General features: G+C 44.4%; 1 protein-coding gene across 1 annotated transcript in view; it reads right to left on the bottom strand.

The window, feature by feature from the left end:
* VWA3B (von Willebrand factor A domain containing 3B) overlaps positions 1-21,757 on the bottom strand; it is a 2,300,294-nt gene that overhangs the window by 1,163,422 nt on the left and 1,115,115 nt on the right. The window contains exon 14 of the mRNA XM_069636259.1: positions 16,732-16,869. Coding sequence (XP_069492360.1) covers positions 16,732-16,869 — 138 coding nt within the window. The remainder of the gene's footprint in view (positions 1-16,731; positions 16,870-21,757) is intronic.

Below are 21,757 nucleotides of genomic sequence, written 5' to 3'. Positions count from 1 at the left end.
GCCTGACACTTCGTACAGGCCTCCATGTCGTGGCCTTCCCCGAGACACCACAGACATTCTCGGTGCGAGTCCGTGATGGACATTTTCGAACCGCAAGATTTACACTTTTTGAAACCCGATCACGGGGTCGTAGTCAGAGTCGATGATGAGGACATATCGAATATTCCTCAGTATTTACTGCGTCACAGAACTCGAGGCATGCCGAATCTCCGAAGCAACATGCACAGCGGAAACACAGAACTGAGGCCAACGGGAGCCGCACGTGCTGCTTGTATACCCGATGACGTCACCCTCGACGGAGGCCTTCGAGGGACCATCGACTCGACAACATCCACGCACAGGCGCCCTCTGCCGAAAAATGTTTCTGAAGCAGCTAAAGCTGGATGGAATACAGCTAAAATGAGGAATACGTTGGAGGACACAATCCACTCGAAATTATTTTTCTGCCCTGTTTCAAACTTGCTTTTGTCAGCTCCCTGCGGAAGGGCCCATATCCCCAGGCAAATAAATAACTTTTGCCATCCTGCTTCAAACCTTTAAAACATAAACCATTTGCCAATCATCAGCTGCAGGAATCTGCACACAAGGGCAAATTGGGTTTACTATGCTTTCTTCACCTATCTGCAACATTCCCCATGGTAGACCACCCTATCTTCCAAAAATGTACCAGATTACTGGGCTAATCTGTCCCCCACTGCACTTAGACGGGGCACATCCTTTCTGTCTCATCATACCCAAAATATAGAATTCATTCCATCCACACTCACCCTCTTCTCTGTCTTCTGGTGTTCTACAGGTCTCCCTACTCTCCCCTCTTCTTTTCAATATTTACCCCAACTCTTGTTTTGAACAAATGTCTTGTTTACATTTATAAGTAGATGGCCACACTCTAGATACACAGTTCACGTTTTGCCACACTAAGCAACTGCCTTGATGTGATATCCTCTGTCAGTCCCCCAACCTCTCCATAACCTGACCACCTACCTTCCTTCCTTCAAGTTATTGCCCACTACTGATTTCCCATCTGGAATCTGCTTCTACTAGAACCACCACTGTACCTTTTGCCGCACACCTTTAAAATGAAAAGCACCTTGCTTCTTTACCTAAGCAAACTTAAGTGCATTCTCCCATTTGTTGCCACCAAGTTAACAGCCATTGTGGTTGTGGTGGTGAAGAGGGTCATGATGAGGGGTTGGTGGTATTCGTTCTGCTGACCGTTTCCTCCTCAATGTACCTCCTTCCCATTGTGCTTCTTCCAGGTTCCGGTCCTTCCAACTCCTCGCTCCTCTTCACTGGAACGCACTCCCTCTCTCAATCCGCTCTTCCAATACCCTTCCCTCATTTTGCACGTCCCTTAAATCCCTTCTCCTCCAATCTCCTCCTTGAAGATCTGATTATTCTCTCATCCCCCCTCTCTCCCTCTTCTAACTCCTTAACCCCCACTCCCTTCTCATTCTCCCACCTTCCTATTCTTCACTTATTCTATCCTTCTCTGTTCCCCCTCACCAATCCTACTTCCTCTCCACTTCCCCTTCTCCACAGTTAATTGCTTTTTGCACTGTTTTTGCTGTCGAATGATTCATCATGTAATTTTGCTCACATTGTTCTTTGTTTATTGTTTATTGTTGTTCACTGTACGAGTTGTTCCATTGTACAGCGCCTTGGTATAAAGCGCTCTATAAATAAACAAATCAATCAATCAATCAATCAATTATCAGGTGGTGAAGGTGATACGGAGGAGAAGCATGTGGGAACATCAGGAGATGAAGATGGTACAGTGGGAAAGGGGGTGATAACCTCAAAAAGGAAGCAGTACGGAAAAACTGTAGCAAGAGAGAATAAAAAGTTAGTCCAAGCCAGGAAGAGGAGACAGTAGAAGGAATGAGATCTAGGCAAGTAGGTTAGAGGAGTAGTACTCTGGATGACCGAGGGGCAAGACTTCTTATGTTGTAGAAGAGAAGGGACTGGGCAAGAGGCTCTGCAGGGCGTGGAGGAAACCGATCATAGCTCCAACTCACCAGGACAGATACGTTACACATATATCATCAGCTGGTTATGGAGACAAACACTTACCCAGAATGTTTTATGGAATCAACACTGCCAAACAAATCTCAGACTTTTGCCACCATCATTGCTCTGTTTTAATTCCTGGATTTAGGTTTGTCTGTAAATAAACACTGTGAACCTGGCATGCTGAATCCAGTCTTTCCTGCTTCCCTCATGGGCCTCCTGACACCCCATAGAGACAATGTGTAAAAAGAAGACAGAACTAGCACAGATTCAGGATGGGTTTGCAGCACAGAAGTGTATGGAGGAAGCAAGAGGAAGGAGAAGGGAAAGGAAGGTGTTGGAGGAGGGAAAAAACAGGACAAGATACAAGAAGGAGGAAAAGTGAAGGATGCTGCTATGGGTGGAAAAGCTAACGAGAGAGAGAAGGAAGGAGGAAAGTGAAGCGAAATTAAGTTGTTGAAAAAGGGACAGAGTAAAGCCAGGATGTGGCTGGAAAAGATCAAGAAAAAGAGGAAGGAAGAGGTCATAACGATGCAGAGGAAGGTGGACATGAAAGTCCACATTTAGAAACCCGCATTGGCCAATAGGAGCCAGAGGCTAGAACTTGTGCTGAGAGGTGGCTGGCAAGACCAGTGGGGCTACCGCTCTGGTGCATCCAGAATACCATTGATAATACCAGCTGAGAGCCTTGTGGTCCTGGGTCCCAAGACTGATAGGCACAAACGCCAAATTCAAGAGCGTCACAAGGTTATAAAGAAAGGAGACGGGCTAGCCGGAAGCCATAATCTGGAGACTGGTGGGAAATGCAAGCCTAGCAAGAAAACACTTGCTCATGAAGAGACTGAGCTAAGAACTCTCACCGAGAACCCAAGCTAAAAAGGTTCACTGAGACCGAAAATGCTCATTGGGGAAACATGCGCCTATGGTGCCCTACCTCGAGACCAGATCCTGTTGTGGACTCTGCATTGTCCTGAGCCAGCGGCCATTTCAGAACTCTGCAAATGGATCTTAGATTGGGGCTTGTGAAAATGAGTGCAGGTAGACAATCAACCCAAAACAGATGGCCAAAACATCACCTGTCATTTGGATTCCAAGCAACCAAAGGTTAGGGGGACAATTATTGGCCCCGACCAAGCTACTGCAGCCCAGGAGAAACCATGTTTGCTGGTGCTAAGCAGCCACAGCCTAGGAGGATCAGCATTTAACAATGGCGGCTATTGAGAGGATCCACAGCCTTGAACCCCAGAGAACTGAGAGTCACTTTTTTAATAACCATTTCAGAGGAATCCCATCCATACCCCAAACTGTTCAAGGGTGAAACATTTGGATTTAGGATAACAGTCCTATCTGAGAATGATATTGAGTCCTGTGAAAGTTCCCCTCCTTTTTTTTGCTCTCTTGGCCCCTTCACACTTTTAAGTATAAGCATCCATATTTGTTTCCACCCGAAGGTTTTTGACGGAATTTGTTCAATTTAATTATGAGTTTCAAGTCATCTGTAGATACCACCATTTGTAACAGACAACAAACTAGACACGTATACACTAGACTTTTGAGGAGAGGAAAGAGTACAGCCAAAAGAAGAGGGAAAGGGGTTGTTGGAATAGTAAACTTAGGCCACAATTAGAAATAAATGGCAAGTTTTATTTTGCCCCTCATAGCTAGTCTCTGTGTGCAGTTGCAGGTTGTATCCTGTTTGATACTTTTCCATAGTTTCCTCACTCCCTGCACTCATTTGGCCTGGAGAGCACCACAGATGTATTTATTTATTACATTTGTATAGTGCACAGCAGCCCTTGGGCTTGGGCATCGAGGCACTATTACTTGAGGGGAGCTTAGTTACAGGGAGAGGCAGTTATACATTGAGCAGAAATAGAGCAAATGCACATTAGGATACATTTAGTATACATATAAGCAAGGTTCATTTATGAGATAACAGGTTTGGCTTTTGATATTGGCATACTTCAGGTGAAGAGCACCGTTTCATGGCTTTATGAAAGGTCATGAGGGAGGTCTCGCCTCGTATGGTGGGAGGTAGGGCATTCCAGTGTGAGGGTGCTAGGTATGGGAAGCTAGAGCCGCCTGCTCTAATTCTTCTTACCCTGGGCACATAGAGCATGTTGGCATAGTGTGTCCTAATTAGCCTTGTGGAGGCACAACAGTACTCTGTGTTGCTTGAAACGAAGTGTTGTCATCCGTTTCTGCTTGGTTCGGCACTCCCTACCTCATCAAAGGAACTCTCCTGATACAGTGAGAAAGATGTCAAAATGAATTGTGCACAAATATATTCAGAGGTTGATCTTAAAACATTTCCTGGACTCCAGTAATGCTTCAAATATTATCCCAAGAATAACTGGCCTGGTTCTGCATCATAACCAACACTTTGGGCATCATTACGAATTTGGAGGTTTAAGAAGTGTTAATTCCTCCAAATGGAACCACAGTTACTACGTGTTAGTAACTGTGGAATTTCCATCTCATAGTTTTGGTTAGTCCCCATTCTGATTTACCACAGGACTTCATGGGAAGATGGAATAACCTCCAAAGCAATAACCTCTGGAGATAATTCATCAATTTTATGGAGGTAATACTTCCATGCATATGATGGAGGTAATATCTTCTTATCAGTTTGCAACTGATACAGGATGACCGAAATAAACTAGAAGTAAATGCCAGTTTTTTCAATTGGCTCCAAACTTATAATAAGGCCCAGCTGTGAGGACCCATACTCCCCCTCAGATTTCACCATGCTGTTCAGAGAGCTAATTCAGTCATCTGTTGCAGGTGCCTATCCACTGTGTAATCAATACTCATTTTCACGAGATCCAGTTGTGGTAATATCATTGGTTGGTAATGCGATGCTGTCCTGCATGATGATGGCCATGCTCTGCTTCTATAACAGATTCCTAACAGGATTTATAGCTTGTACTAAAGATTGTACAAATAATTGGGACTAGGTCTAGGGTCAATATTAATTTAAGTAAATCTAACGTTTCCCCCATAAGCAGATACAACACTTTATCCCCAGAGAATGATTCACTTAAGAAGATGTTAGGCAGAAACCTGTGCAGTTCCCTTAGCGAACACTGCAAACGATTTAGGACTACAGGTGTTAGCAGTAAACCCACTTGGTAGCAGTCTGTACCACCCAGATTTACCTGGTAGCTGTGGCTGAGCAGTTAGACTTCTCTCAAGAAGAGTTAGGCAGTATGCAAAGTATACACAATAGGCACTCAGACACACCAATACAAGCAAACACTGACCAGAGCTTTGGCATCAAAGTATATAATTATTTATTTAAAAACACACTGTTTGAAACACTCCAGCACTCTTGTTGTAAAATATTCTAAACACAGTTACTATTGTAATATATACACTCCTTTTTCCTTATCAGATAAGTCTCAGTAAAACACCACTTATTTTCATACAGAGGTGAGCGCTTAACTAGATGGCACTCCAATAAGTTTGTGAGAAAGGGAGGGAAAAAGACAGAATATGGAAAGGTACACCACTCTAAGATTTAGGAACACTGTTAGCAAGGCAGAAGAGCAAAAGTCACTGGTGAGCCAAAGTCCAAAGGCTGGGCCCACTCTTAGAGCGAGCAGAGCACAAATGCGCCCAAGATCACACAGTTACACTAGGCTTAGAAAGTCTTGCAGAGAGTTCAAAAAGAGTTTAGGGAGGCTTAGGAAAGTTTAGCCAGGGTGTCCCAGGCTAACCCAGGTTCGAAAGCCGGGGGCTAAATCTACCCCGTACAGTCGGTAGCAAGGGAAGCCTGGCGGGACACGGTACCTTAAGTGGGAAGGATCCTCCAGCAGTGGCAGTTGTTCCTGGCAGTGGGTGCAAGTCAGGTCTTCGTCCAGGGGAAGAGAAGATCTCGACTTGGAGGAAAGATGAAGGTCGTTGCACTACCAGGGAAGAAACCAGCCGCAGAGTTTTCCGGTTAAAGGTGGTACCTTTGTTCGCGGTCGTGGTAAAACGTGGTATCCCGTTTGCCAGGGTGCTTGGCACAGGCAAGGCGGCCACGAGGTACATCAGGAAGGCGAAAAGACGGTGAAACTGGTTATCCCCACCAGTCAAAGGAAGAAGACTCTCTGGCGGGAGATCTTCTCTGTCGTTGGGAAAAGTGGTGGCGTCGTGGCAGGTCGGCTCAGCTTCTCCCTTGTCGGATTCTTAGGTCCTGTGGCGACTTCTGAAGTGCCAGTCCCCAAAGCCCTGCTTTTATGCAGAAAACCCCCATTCACTCAGCCTAGCTGTCACTCAAACATGCTAAGTGGTGAGCCGGCCGGCTCACCACTTGGGCCAATCAGGACAGAGTGCGACTTGAGATGCCTAGGCAACTCGGTCCAGGGTGCCTAAATCCCCCTCCACCCCTCCTAGGTACCCCAGACAGAGTGGCACCACTTTGGAGGGCTTCTAAGGAGAAGCCCGCCAAAAAGTGGAACAAAGGGCTCGACTTGGGTTGGAGTCACAGAAGAGAACACAAACGCCATTTTGGCAAAAAATACCAACCGGAGAATTAATATTAATTAAATAATCCGGCGGTATGTTCGAGGCTACCGTAAATAATTAAATAAAGATAGTAGCCTAAAACAATGGGAAATCCCATAGGAAAATATTTGCGGTTGAATATAAAAAGTAGTATCCACTGCCACCAGCCAAAACTCGATCAGGGGGGACGGAGACGTGCCCCCTCGACTAACAGACCCCGGGGCAATTGAATTGCCCCAGCCAGTACGTCCACAATATGATGGTTTGTACTGGTTCTGTTCAGAATTTAAGACTAGTAAAGTCAATGGTGACTTTACATGCCCTGGGAGACAGTAGTCAGTCCCAGGGTATGGAGTCTATACTGGGGGGTCACTATGACACCCCTGTGTTACTGCACTGAGGGTGCTGTGTAACACACATCACAAAAACACATGAAGCCCTATGGAGTAAAAGACCCCATAGCCCATTAAACACATCTAGATTCAAAGAAATACACTCAAATCATGCCCAAGAGTGAGGGTAAAAGAGTCTCACTCTTGGCAGGAGAAAAAATAAACCCCAAAAATCCAGCAAAGCTGCTGGGGGACTCACTAGGTTAGGAAATTCAGCCTAAACAGAGAATTCTCCCTAACACTCGCCCCTCCCCAGACTAAGGGACAGGAGGATTTAATCCACTCCTGGATGAACCTCATACCTCTAGTCGATGACATACATCCTAGAGAGTCCATCAGCATTTTGATGGTGACACCTTGACCTATGTTCTATGGCCCAAGCAAAGGTTTTCCTTTGTAAGCTATATGACCTACAAACCCTTTGAGGAACATCAGTCTTTTTAAAGTTATAGGGGATCTGGTTGACCAGTCCCTCAGAAGTGGTTACAACTTCTGAACCTGTTTTAGGCTTTTTCAGGGGGTCCTTATAAAGGATTCCCTTAGATCTAGAGGGGCCTCCAAGGTTCCTCACCACCTCTCGTGTGGGAGCAGGTTGGGTCTTAGGCCTCTTGGTTGGAGGGGTTGGGGTTAGGCAATGTACCTGCTTCCCCTTCCTCTTAGATCTAACCTTACCTACTTTAGGAGTTTCCCCCCTAATACTAGGATTTGAGTTGGAGTCTTCAGTAGAAGGTCCAACAGTCTGAAGGTTTTTGGCCTTAGACTTTTCTTTCCTGGTTTTCCACCAGCATTGAGAATTACCAGTTCTCTCAGGCCTAGGTAAGGGTCCAGTAGGTCTATCCTCCTCTTCCTCAGAAGCAGGGGGGTTCACAGACTCTGAAACTGGGGGAACAATGATGGAGCTTGGTTGGGGCTCCCAGTTCCCTAATGTACTAGCCTGAAATGTGCCTGGGTTAGAGGTCAACTTACTAACACCAGGGCTTGTAGTGGGGGTCTCAGTAGAGGTTCCCACAGGGTTAGAGGGCTCCCTTAAGGTGGCCTCTCTAGCCAATTTGGTTAGGTTCTGGGTCTCCATACTGGGAGGCCTGGTGGTATGTGACACTACTCCTAGAGTTCTCAGGTCATTCCCCAACACGACCTTCCAAGGCACCACAGTCTGAACACTGACAGGGATCTTCACTGTCATGTTGTTATACTGAATGAGGGCTGGTAGAATAGGAACCATCTGGACAGGGCCTCCAGACATTTTAGTGGGACCTTTGGGTGCTTTTGCCACATCCTCAGGTTGAAAGAAGCTTTCATCCACTACTGTTCTGCTGGCCCCAGTGTCTCTCCTGGCAGGAGTATCCTGGCCATTGACAAGAACACTGTCCGCATAATACACCTTAGAGTTAACAGGTAGGGAGTTATACACAACCCTATTCTGGGGACTAACCAGACCCATAGGCTCTAAGTTTACAGTTGCTTGAAGACCCAAGGGTTCTTCAGCAAAGAGTTCAAAGTGGGCACTAGCCATCTGTACTTCATCCTCAGGAGTGAAGGCTAAGGAGGCTGTGCTGATCCCTGCAGGGTTACCCTTGCATCTGGGATCCCCTTTGATATGGTCAGTAGCCTTACAGATATAGCATTGTCCAAATGCTCTCTGAAAGGGTGGCTTGTTCTGACCTCCTTCTGGCTGTTGACCAGAAGGTACACTAGCCTGATTCGGTTTACCCTGGGGCTTACCCTGGTTATTTTGTTGTTTGTGGCCCTCTTTGGTATGGGAGGTATTAGAATTCTCTGGATTCACTTTAGGTGGCTGCTTTCCCTCATCCTTTTTCTGAGTGACCCCTGAATCCATGGCCCTGTTGGCAACCCACAAGTCAGCAGCCTTAGCTAGTTTTCTGGAATCTAATTCCTTTGAATCAGCCAAGTGCTGTCTGAGCTCAGGAGAGCAGGCATCATAAATTGACTCCAACATAAAAAGATTTTTCATACCTTCATAAGTGTTCACCTTGTAACCCTTAATCCATCCCTCTAAGTTTTTCAAACATTCACTCACCCAGGTAGCCCAATGGGTACCATCATTCTTTTTGAGGGTTCTAAACCTCTTAAGATACTGGGAAGGGGTCTTCCCAAATCTAGCTATCAGCGCTAGTTTCACACACTCATACTCTTTCCTATCCTCCTCCCCCAACTCCATTACCACATCAGTTGCAACAGGGGGAAGCCTAGAGAACAACCAGGTGAGTAAGTCATTTCCTGTGATGTTCTGGAGCCCATGATTATATTCAAACAGAGACAACCAATCCAACACATCCAACTTAGGCTCATACATACCAACCAATTCTTTAGGCATCCGGGGTCTTTTAGGATTGGAACTTCTAGAGGATCCAGAGAGAGAAGCATTTTCAACAGATAATTCCTTTATTTCTAGCTCATGCTTGAGCTCCATTTCCCTTAGCCTTAGTTCTTGATTCAGTTCCTGGTGTCTCTGTTCAGCCTGAGTATTCAGTCTCTTGAACTCTAGTTCAAGTTTCATTTTCTCTAAATCAAGATATTGTGGACTAAGTGTGGGACTTGGCAAAGGCCCAGTAGGTACAGCAGGTAGAGCAGACAGAGGCCTAGGGGGGACAGTCACAGCAGCCTCACCCTCCTCTTCTGACTCTTCCTCAAGATTATCAACATTTTGATCAATATCAATTTCTATACTGTTATCTACATTTTCTGGCATGGTAGGTTCCTCTGAACCATCATCCAGTCTTTGGTTAGCTAACAACCTTTCTATCAATTCCATTTTCTTGCCTTTAGTCAGGAGATTCCTATGCTTACATAGAACTCTTAAACAATCAGCAGTTTTTGTAGCAAGGGACTCTTGACTATAATTTTCCATAGTTGACATGTTAGAAAGATTACTTTTTCAGTGCTAAGCTTTGTGGTTAGTTGTACTAAGGTATCCTAAAGCACTCTAAAATTTATACTCAATACAAATCCCACCGCTGTACACCAGTGTTAGGCAGAAACCTGTGCAGTTCCCTTAGGGAACACTGCAAAAGATTTAGGACTACAGGTGTTAGCAGTAAACCCACTTGGTAGCAGTCTGTACCACCCAGATTTACCTGGTAGCTGTGGCTGAGCAGTCAGACTTCTCTCAAGAAGAGTTAGGCAGTATGCAAAGTATACACAATAGGCACTCAGACACACCAATACAAGCAAACACTGACCAGAGCTTTGGTATCAAAGTATATAATTATTTATTTAAAAACACACTGTTTGAAACACTCCAGCACTCTTGTTGTAAAATATTCTAAACATAGTTACTATTGTAATATATACACTCCTTTTTCCTTATCAGATAAGTCTCAGTAAAACACCACTTATTTTCATACAGAGGTGAGCGCTTAACTAGATGGCACTCCAATAAGTTTGTGAGAAAGGGAGGGAAAAAGACAGAATATGGAAAGGTACACCACTCTAAGATTTAGGAACACTGTTAGCAAGGCAGAAGAGCAAAAGTCACTGGTGAGCCAAAGTCCAAAGGCTGGGCCCACTCTTAGAGAGAGCAGAGCACAAATGCGCCCAAGATCACACAGTTACACTAGGCTTAGAAAGTCTTGCAGAGAGTTCAAAAAGAGTTTAGAGAGGCTTAGGAAAGTTTAGCCAGAGTGTCCCAGGCTAAGCCAGGTTCGAAAGCCAGGGGCTAAATCTACCCCGTACAGTCGGTAGCAAGGGAAGCCTGGCGGGACACGGTACCTTAAGTGGGAAGGATCCTCCAGCGGTGGCAGTTGTTCCTAGCAGTTGGTGCAAGTCACGTCGTCGTCCAGGGGAAGAGAAGAACTCGACTTGGAGGAAAGATGAAGGTCGTTGCACTACCAGGGAAGAAACCAGCCGCAGAGTTTTCCGGTTAAAGGTGGTACCTTTGTTCGCGGTCGTGGTAAAACGTGGTATCCCGGTTGCCGGGGTGCTTGGCACAGGCAAGGCGGCCACGAGGTAAGTCGGGAAGGCAAAAAGACGGTGAAACTGGTTATCCCCACCAGTCAAAGGAAGAAGACTCTCCGGTGGGAGATCTCCTCTGTCGTTGGGAAAAGTGGTGAGACGGTCCAGCAGGGCTCCACCAGTGGTGGCGTCGTGGCAGGTCGGCTCAGCTTCTCCCTCGTCGGATTCTTAGGTCCTGTGGCGACTTCTGAAGTTCCAGTCCCCAAAGCCCTGCTTTTATGCAGAAAACCCCCATTCACTCAACCTAGCTGTCACTCAAATATGCTAAGTGGTGAGCCGGCCGGCTCACCACTTGGGCCAATCAGGACGGAGTGCGACTTGAGTTGCCTAGGCAACTCAGTCCAGGGTGCCTAAATCCCCCTCCACCCCTCCTAAGTACTCCAGACAGAGTGGCACCACTTTGGAGGGCTTCTGTGGAGAAGCCTGCCAAAAAGTGGAACAAAGGGCTCGACTTGGGTTGGAGTCACAGAAGAGAACACAAACACCATTTTAGAATCAAGTTTTGGCAAAAAATACCACCCGGAGAATTAATATTAATTAAATAAACCGGCGGTATGTTCGAGGATACCGTAAAGAATTAAATAAAGATAGTAGCCTAAAACAATGGGAAATCCCATAGGAAAATATTTGCGGTTGAATATAAAAAGTAGTATCCACTGCCACCAGCCAAAACTCGATCAGGGGGGACGGAAACGTGCCCCCTTGACTAACAGACCCCGGGGCAATTGAATTGCCCCAGCCAGTACGTCCACAATATGATGGTTTCTACTGGTTCTGTTCAGAATTTAAGACTAGTAAAGTCAATGGTGACTTTACATGCCCTGGGAGACAGTAGTCAGTCCAGGGGTATGGAGTCTATACTGGGGGGTCACTATGACACCCCTGTGTTACTGCTCTGAGGGTGCTGTGTAACACACATCACAAAAACACATGAAGCCCTATGGAGTAAAAGACCCCACAGCCCATTAAACACATCTAGATTCAAAGAAACACACTCAAATCATGCCCAAGAGTGAGGGTAAAAGAGTCTCACTCTTGGCAGGAGAAAAAAATAAACCCCAAAAATCCAGCAAAGTTGCTGGGGGACTCACTAGGTTAGGAAATTCAGCCTAACAGAAGAGACCTGTCACAATAAATTAGTGGTACATCAAGCAATATCCAGGAGTACCTTTTAACCCAGATCAAAAGAATTGTGGGACTGCCAATATCCACTGCAGCAGGTAGCATTGACAAAAAATCATCTGATTACAAAATTCTTGCTCATGCTATACCTGTGTACCATGCTCCGATTGTAGAAGAGTCAGGGCATTGAATCACAAAATTGGTATGGGCCGGCGTAGAGCTCTAAGAATAAAAATGTACAAGCCATACACTGATCAATGCTGGTTGGCTTGCACTTCACAAACTTTATGGATATGATGTTGAAACTCAGTTACCTCACACCGTGTCATGGCAATACTCACCAAATGCAGTCCCCCATACCCATATTTACATATGGCCCTTTTGGCATTTATGCTGACTGTACCTGGTGGACATGGAAATGCGCATTTTAGATTCCTCATTCAAGTGTCCCACGCATTTCTCATGCACAGGTCACAATATAATGATACTTTCGCTATCACTTAATGACTCCAACTTCTCTTAATGGGAGATAGTGGCATACGGTTGCTGGGTGTTTTTGTTCTGTGCGCCAAGTATAAAACTATACCTGCAGTAGAAGGGGGCAAAGGTCGTCTCTCATGGCCACACTATGCGTCATCCAGATGTAGCCCATTTAACACAAAGCTTGGAAGACTCTCGGGAATTTGGCATTTGCTAGGGATACAAAAGAGTACTCTGGAATACTAGCTCACCCAAGTAATACAGCAAACAATGGGAATACAGTGGAGCCATCAGAGGCAGAGTATCTTAGAAGAAGTTAATTACTCAAACTGGCTGACAGTGGGGATTCGGGTAACACAATCGGAATGTTGTGCATGTTATTCACCAGGATTGTATAATAATGCAAAATATCGTACATTAATTTTGACCATATTCAGACTTGTTGTCAATGCCTTTGAAAACAGTGTGTACAGTAAATGAGGAAACAGCTATACAATTTCAGAAAAATACCCTTGTATGTTCATTTTGTGTTACAACAATCCCCATGGGTTATTCACAAACACCTCAGATCATGTTTTGCAGTTCAAATTAGAAATAAGAACACATAATTACGATATAATGTGTATATATAATATATAATGTAAAGAATATATGCCCGGAATTCCGAGAGTGAATGCTTCACTACTTGATTAGAGAATGAAATATATCTGAAAGCGTTCTAAGATGTAAGCTAATCGGTGAATTCAAAGAATACAGAGGTTTCCTACGGTAGGTTTTTTGTAACCCTAACATTTCAATTTTTCTAGTCGAGTTTTAATCTCCCAAAATCTGCAATAAATATAGGATAAAGTACCCATTACTGCATGATGTAATATTATTGCAAGATATAGACCTAATTATAAGTTTGACAGTATTTCCACAGGAAACACTGCCAAACTCGAATAACCAATTACTGGCATTGGTATCAGCGATGAATCTGCCAGATTATGCGTGGCAGGTTGAGGTTGTTATTCACTATTCATGGAATCCAACAGAACTCCATTGGGGGTTCATAGTATGTACTGAGGCCGCTAATTCCACGGGTTAAATGTTCTGCTTTTTTTAGGTAAACTAGAGTAAAGAAACTCCTGTCAGCTGCTGGAGGTTTTTCACTCCAAACTCAGAAGATGGTGGTTCAGTAAAAGTGGCAGTAATTCGGTTGCCAAAGCCTTTTCACTGAAGCACCTCACTTAAGATGAGGCTCAATGTGCAAGTAGTTGCGAATGATCTTTCCTCCCAATGTCCTAGGGAAAGAGTCCATCAGCACTGTGCCAACAAGCATGTTGCGAGCACAGTGGCCTCACAATGCAACTGTATTACATTATTACAGATGGAGTGTGAGCTTATTTTTTCATTGCTGGCATAGGCTTACATCAAAACATGCCGTTGAAAAATACAAGGCATTTTAGGGTGATTATATTATTTTGCATATATAGAGAAATATAGATGAGTCGCTATGAACTATGAATATATATTTCAGTAAAGTGACATCTGATGAGCAACGATAGTGCCGCCTAGGATGTCACTATGAAACCTGAGGTAAAATGCACTGTCTAGTTGAAAACTACTGTGACGAATCTGGACTAATCGTCCCTTCACCCCCTTTGAGGCTAGGGAGGTGAGCCTGCTAAGCAAGACCCTTCATAGGGGTTTGGGCAAGTGGGATCTTACTGAGAGCGACTCCCCTCTTGGGGACAGGGACTCCCATTCCCACAAGGAATTCCCTATTGGAAAAACACTGTCCACCTATATGGGAAGTGAAAAACCTGCCGTTACTGCTGTATTACCTTCCATGAACAGTGACATTGGGCCTCATTATAAGTTTGCCGGCCCGGAAACAACGGTACCGGTAAGCTTGCCGGTACTGTTGTTTCTGGACTAGCAAACTACGAGTTCTGTGAGCGGGTCCTTTCGACCTACCAGGTCTGACCTTGTGCGCGGAACGGCACCTGCACGCAGAACTCGACAGATGCACCGGCACCATTCATGAAAGGTGCCGGTGCATCCGGCCTCCCCTTTCCCATTGAGTCCAATGGGACTCAAATGGGAATGGGGAGTTCCCATTTGGGTCATTCGGAAAATTCATGACAAATTTACCGGCACAGCTAACGAAAGGGTCATAATGACACCCATTGATTCCATCTCGTTAGCTTTAGGTAATGCTGGATATCCCTCCCAGGAATGACAAGCCCCTTTGGAACACGGCAGCAAACTTAAAATGATGAGGAACTCTGAAGGAGGAAGAGAGAACCATACACAGAGGCCAGCCTCTGACGGGTGAACGCCCTGGAAGGGCAGAGCCACGCTGTACCGTGGAGCCAGCAGTGGCGTGGAGCTGAGCGAGCAGAGGAGGATGCCGGAAGGCCGGTAGTGAGAGTAACGGAATAATCGCTATGGAGACAAGGATGGAAGAGCCGTCCCGCCTGGTGGCGTGACCACGAGACAAACGTGGTGGGCCAGGGTCCCTAGAACAAACCCAGAGATCAGAGCAATACGGAGAAACTAGTCCTCCGATCTGCATCGAGTCACAGAAGCAGCAGACAGGGACAGACACAGAGAGCGGAGAGCCGTCTCACCGGGTGGAGTGACAACAAGACAGCTGAGGGACCTTCAAAGGAACACTGAGACCAGAGAAATACAGAGGAACGAATCCTCCACTATGGAGAGAGAAGCTGAGATGCCAACCCTCAAAAGCACATCAAAGAGGGGAGAAGGTAACTGGGTTGCCCAGAGAAGAGGGAGGATAGAGAAAGCAAGAGAGTTGGAACACAAACTGGAGCACGAGAGCCCCAGAAATTTGAATTTGAATATCGACAAAGGCCAGGGACACATACACAAGAAGAGAATTACTAGGACCCTGGAAGTTCTTATAAAAGCAAGGCATATTGCAAACCACATAAATAGAGGAGAAGCTGGAGGGTTCACCCAAGTCAATCCTAAATTAAAGGAAGTATAAACAAATGAGTGGAAGAGGAATAAAGGAAGAATCACCCCTGTAAAAAGGCTAAGGGCCTTATTATAAGCATGGGGGTCCGGGAACTACGGTACCAGTAAGCATGCTGGTACTGTAGTTCCCGGACCGCCATATTACCAGCTGTGCTCGCGGGTGCCTGTCATTGACGTTGACGGTGCCGGTCCATCCAACGTCCCCATTCCCATTGAGCCCTATGGGGCTCAAATGGGAATGGGGACTGACAAGCACTGGCACCAGCAATGCAGGAATTACTGGGTCCGGCAATGTCGGAATTACCCGGTAATTCCTCATTGACGGGTGCCAGAAAAAATGCAACTCCGGCGCGGCACAGGCACGGCTACCGCCAGGGTTGCAATGAGGCCCTAAGACTTTGACCTTACATGAAGAACTTCAACTCTTATTGAGAAACGTTTTGGGGAAGGTTTCTTTCTGGTGACCTTTATTGCATCATTATCTTTTTTAGAATAACTATTTGGCGAGATGTCCCGATGACTTTGGTCCAGGTGAAGCATAAGGTGCTGGCTTAACTTTTCTGTTCCCTCAAAGTGGTCGGTCTAGGTAGGATGGACATTTGTTTTGGACGACGGACGAGCACCTTTAGTTTAGTTTGCCACATAGGGAATTCCCTCTTGGAGATGGGGACAGATAGGCATTTTTACTTTTACTTTCGGATAAAAAACCTTGAAATGTTCTCTATGAGTCGGACTCTATCTTCTGGTCCGTCACTGCCACACCACCCATCTAAAATGTTATGGTGTATGTGGCCTCCCTGCACGGTCTTGCCAGCCTCTGTGATGTCCCTTATGGACCAGCATTGCACGGGGTGTAGAGTGAATGCATGAGGGACTACATACAACAAACAAAACAGCACGTGCTTCATTTGTTTTCCACTTTACCTTTAAGTCCAGAAAATCGAGTATTTATTGAAGACCGAATTACCACCGGTGGTAAAACCTTCAAATCCCAAATGAAGACCCATGGACTCTAGAAATGGGGATCAACTGTGCCATTCCACCACTCATAATCAGACAGACTTTCAGTGACTGTGTAGTGGAAATGGTAAACGAGTTGGGTGGTATTTTCACAGGAAATACCACTACACTTGTAATGAGGTTGCAAGTTCTGGCTCACCTCAACCCACAGCACGATAAATAATATCTGGCAGAGAAAATGCTCTATATCCCCCTGCTGTGACATCATACCAGTTGATGACAATATGATTTCATGAACATGGTAATTGGGCATGTTTACCTTTGATAACAACGACAGATTTTGAATTATTACTCAGGAAAAGATCATTTCTCTCCAGAAGCATCTGCTTAGCTGTCACATTTTTACAAAGTTTGGCATCATTGCACAGCGTCCTGAGGATGCTTGTCCGGGTCTGCTCTGTGAATGAGTGGTAAAAAGAAAGAAAAATTAACCTGAGGCATAAAAGCATGAAATCATGTGCCGATAAGCACTGCACATGTGGGATAATTAGACGAGCAACTGACAGGATTGGACTAGGAACCAAAAGTGGTCCAGGAAATGCTTTTCAAAGTGGCTCAAAATTAACATAAAATAATTATTGGACACCTAGATGCAGAACCTTCTGCGCTTGTATGATGAAACCATTACATTTGCATCGTATTGGACAAAATGTAGACGTCTGCAGCGGGTGACAACGAGAAAATGAGTCCCAGTGCTCTACTGGACTCTGACAGTAATACAGTTAGATAGATGTTGTCACGCTGTGCTGACTTGCAACACATTTATTGGTCCCACATAACTATTGTGGGTACTTTGTCCATTTACAATGTTCATGAAACACACAGGCAACATCTGTTTCGACCCATCGGGTCTTTCTCTAAGCTGTATCCATATAGCCATGAAAAAAATAAGAACCCAAATAAACACCAATCAACATAGCATTGTACATTATTACATCATGTGAGATTAGCAGAGAGTGAACAGTACATTTAATAGAAAACCCAATATGCATCAGTCAGCATTTCATTATCCAACATTAATCCATGTCTGATTGAAAAAGAATGGAAAAAAACAAACACATATGCATGATACATTAAGGCCAACCGATCATACTTGCAATAATAGCAATTGTTTGTATCATCACAGGACAAGCACGAGGGAAGTCAAAGAGGGCACATTGCATACAAAAACAACACAACTGAGATAAAAAGGAAAAATAGAAAACAAGAAAATAAAGAAAGGCAGAATTAATATGTTTGCCTTGGCATAAAACACAATGTTGTGACCTTTAGTAGTGCCCAGAAAAACGCCTGGGCCATTGTAAACTGGCTCGCCCTCGTGAGCATGCTTCACTCAACTGTGATCCCTCTTAATGCGTTTGTGCATCATTAACCCAAGAGCCATTGTAATCGTGTCTGTACGAAATTATTCTCAGCACAATCCAGTTAAAACCGCAATCCAGAGCCTGTGACCCACTCATATCTGTGCCCATGCTAGACATGCAAACATGAGCAACACTTATATCTGACCATGGCAAGTTTGTGAAAAGACACATAATTCACCATCACCCTAAGAGAATTCTCTACCTACCAATACTGTTACTGAGATTAGTCGAAAGATTAGTTTCAGTACTCCTATGCTCTCCAATTAATGTTCAAGAACCTAATGGCAGAAGGCGCATGGTTACAGGCTACGCTAGGTGGGTAACCCAAGACAACCACCTTCAAATAATGCCATCCATATTATGTCCATCAATCATATCATACCTTGGGTACTCTGATCTAGTGTGGGATGTTTTTCCCCCCCAACTAATATTGAGTCACACGGAAAGTCTGATACCTTTGGAACCTTGAAAAAATAAACAAAAACCCAAAGTTCGAGTCTCTCCAGAGAAAACATGAAAAACCACCCCATTGGTGCGCAAGTGAAGGATTATTTACCTTCCAATCTATACATCAATTAATCCAACAGTGTGTATGTACTCTGCAAAACAAGAATTGTTTTCATAAACACACAAATCCATTTAGAGGTGACGATAGCGTGCTGTATTTTGAAAACTCTGAAACGCATGTAATTTACCCAGTGCTGTCTCCAGCACTGGATATGTAGCCTTTTAGCGTTCTGCAAGCTTCCTAAACCTCTGATTGCTGCTGTCCCCAGCTTAATATCTGGAATGCTATGTGAGGAGTCAGTAATGCGAGACGGACAATGCTTGTAAATTTGTCGAAATATGTCATTTTATTAAGTAAATTATATAAGAACATTGACTCGCTTGCCCTGCACTACAAAGGAATTCCCTACCTAGTCTAAAACCGAAGGGAACATTCTCTAGCATCGGAAACTGGGCATCACACTAAACAACCATTATACAAAGAGATAAATAGCAACACAATATAATAAACAATATTAACACAATATCTGAATAACCTCGTAGTGTACTGGGTAAGGTCCCTTTCCCAGGTTTCAAAGTCAATTCAAAATACTCATTAAAGGCATGGTCTAGTAAAAATGTTTATTTAAAAAATAGATAGGCAACATAAAAAAAAAATACTAGCATTCTCTTTTTTAAAACTTCCTATGTAAAATTTTGAGCTATTCAAGCTCAAAATTTGCAAAAGCAAGCACATGGGCACATCCATTTTGTGAAATGGATGCCCTCCTGTGCTGGCTTTTGCTTTTGCGGCACTAATGAAGGAAAAGCCAGCCAGCTGTAGTAAACAAAAGCTACCGAGAGCCCCAAATGGGAAAGCAGATTCAGGCAGAAACAACGCAGCATTGCGGAAAACAACCGCGTTGTTTCTGCCTGAATCTGCTTTCCCATTTGGGGCACCGGAGACCCAAAGTGATAGCCACAGCAGGCAGAAACACAAAACGCGGTTGTGTTGGAAAATGCTGCGGTTTTTCTTTCCGAGTTTCTCAGGCTCCTCTGAGCCGGAGGAGCCTGAGAAACTTGGAAAGAAAAACCGCAGCGTTTTCCAACACAATAACGTTGTATTTATGTTTGCGGTCGCTTCAAAAGCGACCGCAAACATAAATACAACGTTTTTAAAGCTGCGGTTTTATTTCTAAGTTTTCCGGGCTCCTCCAGCCCGGAAAACTTAGAAAAAAAACCGCAGCTAGTGCTTATTTTTAAAAAAAAATAAATAGCACTTACCGAGATTCAGCTGCAGCTTTCCTGCTCTGGTCTCCGGTCCCCGTCCTCCGCGTACAGCACTAATGAAGGGAAAGCCACCCAGCGGTAGCTTTTGTTTACTACAGCTGGCTGGCTTTTCCTTCATTAGTGCCGCAAAAGCAAAAGCCAGCACAGGAGGGCATCCATTTCACAAAATGGATGCGCCCATGTGCTTGCTTTTGCGAATTTTGAGCTTGAATAGCTCAAAATTTTACATAGGAAGTTTTAAAAAAGAGAATGCTAGTATTTTTTTTTTATGTTGTCTATCTATTTTTTAAATAAAATGTTTTACTAAACCATGCCTTTAAAGGAAAATAAAGGTTTTGCACCAGTTCTTAATAGTTCCAAGCCAAAGAAAAGGTTCATCAAACAAAAACACCACTGGTAACAACTCTCCGTTCCTGGATGAAAAGATCCCCTTCCAATTTCCAGAAAAGAAATAGCACAATGGTAATGCTGGTTAAGGTAAATTGGCTCTTCTTCAAAATAACGCGTCACATTTCAAAAGAAGGCGTCATATTTTTCCATGTCAATAATACACAATTCTCTAGAACCTCTTTAGTAACAACTTTAAAATGGTATATTTGTCAGGATGCTTTTTTCTGTGCTGCTGCTTTTACTTTCAACAACCACACTTCTACTGTTGGTACCACACAAACAGTCACCTTTGGCACACAGTACGTTACTGCTTCAAACCACTTCAATGTTAAATCTGCTGACAACTTAATATACCACCACATTTCTAGTACTACTACTGCTCAGTGATTTAGAATTATTAGGTGGGCTTTGACAAGACATTTCAACCTCTTCAGGTAGCCAAGGCACTCTTCCTGTTGATGACTTTTTTCAAAATGGGCTGCCTCTTTGAACTTCCGTCTGTCTGATCATGAACGACAAGAACAACCTGTTTCTCCCCATAAGACTCCCTTCTTTCTGGCTTCAGCAATCCTTGGTACCACAGGTTACATCTTCACAAGCAGTTAGCTCCCCTTCCCCAGCTTTACTCACACCTTTCTGCCAGTTCAGCCCAGTATTTACCAGAAGCCTTGATGCCACTCTCTCAGCTTCAGGTTACTATGGTACACTGGCCACCTGAATGTTAACAACTTCACAGGGTAGTTGGATGTCCCTCTAACTCTTGGCAAGACTGGCTTCACTATAAAAAGGGGATGCCTCTTGGCTTGGGTAATGCTTGTTCTTCGCTTCAATACTTCTTAGAGATGAAAATAATGTCACTTCTGGAGACAGTATAAGGTTCAGTCTTCAAGTGACAACACAATTAGGCACACACAACCTCTTTTTTAAAGTAGATTTCACGGTTTTAAAGTTGAATAAAAAACTGCATTCCTGTATAACGGCAAGGATGAAGTTCTAAACCTCCTTAGGGAATTACAATTAGACACATGCAATCTTTACATGTAGTTTTCACTTTTTGCAGCTTGTAATTTCTATAATGTCAAAGTTAAGTATTCGGTAATTTTTTAGAAAACATTCCTTCTTCTTGATTAGGGACACATGACCACTCCATTATAAAGTAACAATCTGGGTTTCAAGGATTTAAGCTTCTTACACGAGTTCACGGTATACGCGAGGGATACAATTTAATTGTTAACTACACTTTGAGTATAACATATAGCTTTTACTTGCATATAACCATATGCGAGTCACTTAGGACCTGGCTACAGTTACCAGCAAGGCTCACGCAGTGTATTTAAACACTGTGCTTCACTCCCTGGCTTCAAAGACACTGGTTTTGCGGGTTGCACTGGGGACCACCAACCTTCTGCTGCACAGTTGTCTGCGGTCCAGCCACTTGCTTTGGGAGTTCCTTTTCCTCCGGAGCTCTTCGGCTTGCCTTCTGCTTCTGGCCTTAGTCTCCTGCATGATCATAGCTCTGCAATCACATCAATAAGATCCACATGGGGAAAACTCAGCCTCCTGCACGTCTTCCACTGTGCAGCCTCTGCACTTTAGGTTTTGGGAGAACAAGACTCTCTCAGAACTTGCAGGTAAAATCTGCTGTCTCTATGCTCCGGCGTCCCTTCTGTGCTCCCACTTCTTTGTGATTTGCCAGCCTTGTGCTTCTCCTTTGCTGCTACTGCTACAACCAGCCTTCCAGCTCCCGTTCCAGCT

Source organism: Ambystoma mexicanum, chromosome 7p (genome assembly GCF_040938575.1).
Source record: "Ambystoma mexicanum isolate Mex_15411 chromosome 7p, UKY_AmexF1_1, whole genome shotgun sequence".
In the NCBI taxonomy this organism is placed as follows: Eukaryota; Metazoa; Chordata; class Amphibia; order Caudata; family Ambystomatidae; genus Ambystoma; species Ambystoma mexicanum.
The sequence above is the reverse complement of the archived record's forward strand: the minus strand, read 5'-3'. Positions and strand labels throughout refer to the sequence as shown.